The sequence below is a fragment of the Zea mays genome, chromosome 8 (genome assembly GCF_902167145.1).
Source record: "Zea mays cultivar B73 chromosome 8, Zm-B73-REFERENCE-NAM-5.0, whole genome shotgun sequence".
Classification (NCBI taxonomy): domain Eukaryota; kingdom Viridiplantae; phylum Streptophyta; class Magnoliopsida; order Poales; family Poaceae; genus Zea; species Zea mays.
In genome coordinates, this window is record NC_050103.1 from 151,274,805 (window position 1) to 151,282,996 (window position 8,192).

Here is an 8,192-nt window from a genome sequence, read left to right on the forward strand (position 1 = left end):
AGAATTGATTTAGGGACTTCGATCGGATCGAAGGCTTTGATTTGTCTTGGAGTGTTGTGTTTTGCTCTTGTATTGAATGGAGTGTGATGAATGCTTGGATGGTTGAAGTGGAGGTGGTTGGGGGTATTTATAGCCCTCAACCACCAATTCAACCGTTGGGGCAGGCTGCTGTCAATGGGCGCACCGGACAGTTCGGTGCGCCACCGGACAATGTACGGTTAACCAGCCACGTCACCCAACCGTTAGGGTTCTGACGGTTTCGACCGTTGGAGCTTTGTCTTCATGTGGCACCGGACAGTCCGGTGCCGCACTGGACAGGCATGGTTCACTGCCCGGTGCGCCTTCTACGGCTGCTCTGACTTTCGTGCGAACTGTCCGTGTACTGTAGCTCTGCAGGCGACCGTTGGAGCCGACCGTTGCGCTCCCTAGTCGTTGCTCCGCTGGTGCACCGGACAGTCCGGTGCCACACCAGACAGTCCGGTGAATTATAGCGGAGCGGCGCTTCTGAAACCTGAAGGTGACAAGTTTAGACTCATACGGCCCTGGTGCACCGGACAGTCCGGTGCGCCAGACCAGGGTTCTCTTCGGTTTCTATTGCTCCTTTCTTTTGAACCCTAACTTTGATCTTTTATTGGTTTGTGTTGAACCTTTATGCACCTGTAGAATATATAATCTATAGCAAACTAGTTAGTCCAATTATTTGTGTTGGGCATTCAACCACCAAAATCATTTATAGGAAAAGGTTAAACCCTATTTCCCTTTCACCTTACATCTTCAATTTTGTCATCAGAAGCTTTAGTAGTAGCAGGAGTTGGCATCTTCGTGGATTTCAAAACAGTATCCAAAACACTGCCCATTCTCCTTTTCCTAGGAATCGTTGCAGCAGTTAATAGCTTTGGCAACCCCGTCATTCTGTCGTTGAGCTCTTTGTTTCCGGCTCTTCTACCAGACCGACACTAGCTTTGACTGTCGCAGCAGGAATTATCTCTGGAGCCAAGAGGATAGCTTCGACATGTTCAACAATCTCCATCTTTTCTGTATCAAGCATTGCAGCTGTCCTATCTAAAGAATGTGGATTCGACCTGTGAGTCAAAACCTTAGCTCTTTTCGGTTTAGGCACAATAGAAGAGGATGAAGTTTCCACTTTTCTTTTCGACCCTTGTTTTCGGGCACGAAAGCAGTAATCAGGATAAAAAATCCAATCACATCGAAAACTCTATTCAATTTCCTCTTACCGCGAGCGCCGAAGGCAGTTGTCATGGCTTCGTCCTCTGCCTTTGAATAAGCTCCCAATAGCTCGTCGCTGGTGGCCTCAACAGCCTCAAGCCAATCATCATTCGGCTCATCAAATTGGCTTCTATTGCGATATGTGTATCTTAAGTAAACCAGACCACCTTCACTAGAGCCAGCAGTAGTCTCCTTCGGCATCTCCCAGTCATTCACAAGAGGCCACACCTTATACGCAATATGCTCTTGAACCAAATCTCTGGTGCTAATGTAAGTACACACTGTGTTGAAGGCCATCAAACATGCTTGCACTTTGTTCTCAGTTGCGATCGATGGCCTCCTGATGCCGAAGCGTGATCGTATGGGACACTGGATTATACCCCTCACATCCTCCCTGTCACTCAAATCATTCTTGACATGGAACCATTGCTTCATCCAAGAGCCCGACCATTTCTTTCGGAATGTTGACACATGATACCTCACATCAGAACGGTGCACAAAGCTATAACATCTAAAGTTGTTATGATACTGCTCCTTCCCAATTGCCTTCGTCTGGTAAGATAATTCATGAATGTTGCAGAAGCACTTGGCATCTTGCTCCAGCCCTTGGCTTTTCATAGCCCAAATAAAAACTCCAACTTTAATTAAGGCTTCAGGAGTAAGCTGATAAAGGTATATCTCAAATGTGTTTAGCACTTCGACCAGCATCTTGTGCAACAGAAAACAAAGTCCAGCCTTCGTAAAACTTTTAAATACTACCACTTCATCTGCTTCAGAAAGAAGAACAGTGTTTTCTCCTCCGTCCCTCACTATGGATATGTCATGAAAATATTTACCCTTCATCGCTTCAATTTGCCCTTGCTTAACAATTGATTTCCTGAAAATAACATAGCTTGACCTCCATGACCGATCTTCGGCATCTTTGTTTTCACTTTCAACATCAAAGCTCTCGCTGTCGCTGAAATCCCTAGATAGTCCAGCTAACATTTCATCAGTGATTTTCTTAACGTTGGTCCTTTCCATGGCTTCGTAGAAACTAGCAAGTATGGGGTCTACGCTTTTCTTATCTTGGGCCATTTCGGTGATGATCACAACAAAAAGTCGAAGCTCAAAAATCAATTGCGCTCAAAGAAGAAGAAAGCGAAAATGACAATCATAGCACAAACGCTAGATAGCATGGAAAATATTCTCAGCGCAAGCCCCTATATACATACACAAAGCACCACTAAGCGTGGGACCCATGATTCAGAATGATTCACTATTCTAGCGAAGGGAATATGTTTTTCAGACCTTCGGCTAAAGACTTCGTTTATGTTGCAGTCTGAATTTGTTACAAAAAAACAAACTAATTTTGCGTGGAGCTACTGTTGGGGGCCTTCCTCTTCCGAAGGTCCTAGAAAACACGACTAACCATTTGTTTCTAGCATAATATTGAATATTACAGGAGCTTCGTCATAAGTAAAGGTTCGTGATGGGAGTCTTCTTCTCCGTCGAAAGTCCTTATGACGAAGATACAACCTGAAAATGACAACGATGAATACCGAAGCTATAGCCAAAGAGCAACAACTTCGGCTTAAAGTGGCGACGAAGATCAAGGATGATGCTGAACCGAAGAGAAAAAGACTAGCTAGTCCATAATGATTTATGTTATAATTATGAGCACATGTTAAGGTCATAAATGTATTTTTACCCGGGCTGCGTCCCATGCCTATAAATAGGTGAACAGTACCCCGTACTGTTCACGCTGAATTGTAATCGCTCTTGCGTCAACACCTTCAAACAAGCCGAAAGTATTAATGTAATATAAATTTTGTTAATGTTCATGTATATATCATGAAACAAATATATAAATGAATAAATGAATTACATATATTATCTCTATTAATTCATGTCTTCACAAATCATAAAGGCATGTCCTTCATGACCTTCGTCCGAAGATCATTATATTCAAAAAAAGATAATGTTTCGAAGGACGAAGATCCTTAATCTTTAATAATTGTGTTGTCTTGTTTTTTAATTACAGCATTTGAGGACAAATGACCAACAATAATAAAGATGGGATAACATTGTTTTCAGAAAAAAAAAGCATACCTTAAATTTTTTGTTAGACCTTTGTTTTGCCCAACAGAAGGCGATTCATTTGGTTCGAGAGCGCAATGGACAATGGTAAGCTGTGGTACAAAAACCGTATGATTGGTTGGCAGGTTATTCGCATCCATGATGGTCGTGAGCGTTGACTACGCTCCAACATGTGATTGGTAATCTGTATGAAATGATTCTAGCCTACACGAGGAGAAACAACGGAGGTATTTTTCCATCCATCTGCTTGCATGTGCGGAGACGCCAATGAGACACGTTTCTACCCGTCCAGGCTGTAACACCCCAGGTGTTTATATTCCGCTCGACAACGAGTATGGGATTAAGCACGTAATATCAGGGCATAAAACAGATGCTAAATTCTAATCATCTTCGTCTATCGCGATTTTAATATCGCATCTGTTTTGTCTGTTGCGAGTGCGACATCGCTTTTATTTTCATCTGTCCAGGCTCTTCCGAAATTTTCGTGTTGTTCGGAACATAGCTGTTTCGAAAATTGGTGCGTACGCTGATTGATTAAAATTTATCGCCGCGTGAATCTGAATTCGGAAGCTCGACCTCCTTTTATGCTTTTTATCCTGGACAAATGAATTTGAACTCGGCGACTAAAATATTCGGGGCGAAATAATTAGGATCGCGCGTCGTCTGAGTGAAATCGTGCGCGCGAATATGATTCAATTTATCCGTCCGCACGCTATTTTGACGACGAAATTGCGTATACATTTACGGCTCTGGTTTCGGCTAATCACGCAGAGTAGATTAAAATACCGAAGCCGAACTCGTTGTAAATTGGTCTGTTTACATCGTGACCGGAATAGTCACGAAAACTACCCAACGAGATTCGGACAGAACCGTCTACGCTGTTATTCCTCGGATTTTCATTTCGTGATTCGGAAAATGAAATACGTAGTCCGAAACTTATTTTGGACCAGTTCGTTTAATCCCTCCAAATCTTAATACTAAAACTTGGATTTATTTATATCTATAAATCGTTCTCCTTGAAACATATTATATGAAAAGAGGAAAAACTACAATTTTCTTTCAAAAGCCTTATCCCATCGATTTTTGTTATCAGTATTAGTCATGGCGTGGTATTTTCTCTATGCCTCCACCGTACGCAGGATTCCAGACCTTCTCCACGTGCGCTCTCTCCTGTCTTCTCCCTCGCGGTGCTTTGCTGACCGGCATTCTTCTCCAGCCGATCTCATCCGCGCAGGAATAAATACTCAAAAAAAAATCTACCGTTCCTATCCCCTAGACCGCTACGCCGCCCAGCCGCCCTCTACCGGATTTTTTTCATCCACCGCTCAGAATTCTCACCGCGCCGCCCTGGGATTCTTCAAATATCCCACCGTGTTCTGCTCCTCTCGCTCCCTACGAGCTCCCACGGCACCCTGCGTCTTCTTCCTCGCCGGCGTGAGCTTCAGCCCTGGCTCGCTGCGCGCCCATCTCTAATGTCTTCTTCCCCACCTCGTGGATCTCCCTCGCCGTGCGCCGCTGCTCCATGGCCGGAGCTCCTTCATCTCCCTCCTCTCGGCGTCTTCTGCGTGCTCCCTCGGCTCCTTCCTCTGCTCCACCCAAAGAGCTACCCCCGGTCCGGTGCTTTCTCTGGTGGGAACAGGGGTCAATAGAAGACGCTGCACTCAAAACTACCGTGCGGCCGTGAAGCTCCCTGGCCACCGCGCTCTCTCTCCAACGCCGCTCTCTTCTCCAACCGCGCGTGCCCTGCTCTGTGCGCGTCTCCGGCCCAGCTCGCCGCGCCCTGGACTCCCATGGCGCGCCTAGCCGCTCCTTCCCCAGCTGAGGCCCTGCTCGATCCCTCTCTGCGCGCACAGCCGCGCGTCTGCTTCTCTCCTCGCGCCGCCGTGCAGCTTCCTGCTGCTCGCCATGGCGCCCAGCCACCAGCGCCTGCCCTAGCTTGGTCGCTCTCATGGCGCTTGTTCGGCTGAATTCCCTGCGCGCCCAGCTCAACTCCCATGGCCGCGCGTGCGTGTTCCTCTGCAGGTCGCGCGCCGGGAATTCTTGCCGGTGCCCTTCCTCGCCGTGGAGCTTCGTCACCAGCGTGTCCCTCTGCTCGCCCAGTCTGCGCGCCGTCGACCCCGCCTGAATCCCCTCTGCTGCGTCGCTGCCTCAGCTTGCCGCGCCGTCGTGTTGCTGCTCGCCCTGCGCGCTCTGTTCGCCCATGGAGTTGCCCAGCTTCTCTGCTCGCCGGTCGAATTCCTTGCGTCACGCGCGTAGCATCTCGTTATTCCTGCGCGTGCGCTGTGAAGTCTCTGCGTGCTCGATTCGTTCATCCGGTGGGCGTTCGGGTTACCCGAAAATTAATTTCGGGTCGGGTAATTCGGATTTTTAAAATTTCGGGTTTTAAGAATCGATACCCGAAATTACAACAGGTTCGGGTTCAGGTTCGGGTATTCTCGAACTACCCGAACTATTGTGTCACATTTATAAAAATACATATACCCTATTAAATTAGTATAAAAATATAGTTTGAATAATGATACACATGGACATAAAACACAAGCAATCTACAATCACAAGTTATACACACATACACATAATTATAAATGTACAAATTAATAATTAAGCATGACATGAGTACATGACACATTAAAGTTCGGGTATTTTGGGTATCCGATTGTGATACCCGAATTACCCAAACTAAATTCGGGTTTTGCAAGTTGCTACCCAAAATTCCCGAACAAAATTCGGGTTTCGGGTATTTCGGGTTCGGTTTCGGGTATTTCGGGTTCGGGTTTCGGGTTACGGATTTTTTGCCCAGCCCTACGTTCATCCCACGCGCATCAGATCATTGGGCCGTGTCTTGCTCGGCTCTGTCTAATTCGACGCCCATCTCCACCTGTGTTGTCTGCTGCGTCAAATTTGTGGCCTGCTCGCAGTCTTCAGCTCGCGATTGGCCCAGATTAAATCTTGCTTCAGCTCGTCGGTGCTTGGTTTCCAGCTCGGCCATGTCGTTTACGTACACCTCGACAAGCTCCCTCGCCGTGCATGGTGCACCTCGCCTACGACGTAACTTATATGCTCACCACCTTGTCGGCTTGGTTCTGTTTGTCGTCCCGGTGATCCCGATAGGTCGTTCTCCCCTGCCTTTGGTTCCCGGCGCCAATGATCATGGCCACACCCATGTCCCTATTTTGGTCATGCTCCCGCACCTGCGAGTTTGTCGTGTCGGCTTTCTTCTCGACCTTGCCGTAGACTAGTTCGCGATGGTCACCGCCTTTGATTTCCACCACAGCGTCATCAGCCCTGCTCAAACCTTGCCGTTGAACTTCGCTGACGTACTGTTCTACGTGAGTTAGACCCGCGTCATCACTACAAGAAACTGATAAATGTTCGTGGGTTTTGTTAAGAACGTGGGCACCGACGTTCTTACATTAGTTAAATTCATGGGTTTTTTTAAGAATATGGGTACCCACGTTCTTAAATTAAGTTCGTGAGCCATAGCCAAAACCGTCGAACTTAACATTTTAGGAACGTGGGTACCCACGTTCTTAAATTAAGTTCGTGTGCCAACTTGACACCGTCGAACTTAACAAAAAAAGACCGTTTGGGCCAAGCTATGCCGTTTGGGCCATTTCTGATATAGGACGACCCAGCCCATAAAAGACCACGCCCGCCCAGGCCCACCACGCAGCCGATAACCTCATCGTCTCATCCTCTTCCTCCTACCGTCCAAACGCAGCCGAAGAGGAAAGGAGAGAGAGGCGGCGAAGATGGGGCGGAAGTGGAACGAGCTGCTGTCGTCGGCTCCGAGGACGGGGGAGGCGGCAGAGGACGAGGACGCGGCAAGGATGAGCCGAGAGGGGAAGGTCAGCGTCACCAGCAACCCCGAGGAGATGCCCACCATGAGCGTGCCTCGGAGCAGACGCCCGGACCTCGACCTCACCATTGACGACTTCGAGGAGGACGAGATCGACCCCGAGCTGCGCTACTCCTTCCAGCGGAACAGCAAGGTACCGTATATGCCCGACCGACTGACCATCGTTTTTTTGTTCTATGATTTCCCCTGCTCCTGCTCGATGGATTGTTAGCTTGCTTGTTAGGTCCTCGCCGTTTTGGGGAGATTGTGACCCTGTCCCTGGAACACGCTGTCAGGTTCAGAATCCTTATAAACTTGTGCAGGAAATGTACCGGTGTTCTGTGTGTTCTTGGATATTGGATTGCATTGGCTAAAAAACGAATTAAAAAATGTACCAGGTCACCGATAACAGCATTAGCACTTTGTAAAATTGCAGTTGCTGAAGGATAGGATTATGCTGATTTGTTAATGAAAAAGCAGTGTCCTGTAATGCACCGGGGCACCACTAGTGCTGGGTATGGATCACACTTGAACTCACACGTTGTTACTGATTTGTTCATTACAGCAGCTTCCAATCACCCTTGCTACCTGCACCATCATCAGAGCCTAAAATCGTGAATGCTGTTTTCGCGGGCCCAACAGTTTCAATTTCTTCCCAGTCCATGTGTGCTCTTACGTACATATGCTATGTTGGCAATTAGCCTTCATTAGTTTCAGTCTTATGATCTTATTCACCCTCTTCTCTTCTTTGTATATATGTCAGTTTAGTTACCTAGATGCCTGGAAAAAAAATTACTTCTTTGCGAACGGAATAGTAGGGTGCTGATGTGGGATGTCTTGCTCTACGTACATATAATAGCTGAGAGAGCAACTTTTAATATCTCTAAGAGCAACTTATAATATCTGCTCTTTGAAGTATCATCTGCCTGTACAATTTTCCCTAGTAAACAATGGTCTCAAGCCAGTATTCCATGTATCCCGCCTCTCATGGGTCATCATGGTATAGATGTCCCTTTATGTACTAATAAAATAGAAATAGCATCGATCC

The 8,192-nt window shown here is 47.0% G+C and overlaps 1 protein-coding gene across 1 annotated transcript; it reads left to right on the plus strand.

Annotated features, from left to right (window-relative positions):
• The first annotated feature begins 7,058 nt into the window (after window positions 1–7,058).
• Window positions 7,059–7,594, plus strand: LOC109941922 (uncharacterized). Its single transcript, XM_020543180.1, has 3 exons — window positions 7,059–7,298; window positions 7,441–7,472; window positions 7,543–7,594. The coding sequence occupies exons 1-3, from the start codon at window positions 7,059–7,061 to the stop codon at window positions 7,592–7,594; spliced, it is 324 nt and encodes a 107-aa protein (XP_020398769.1).
• The last annotated feature ends 598 nt before the right edge of the window (window positions 7,595–8,192 follow it).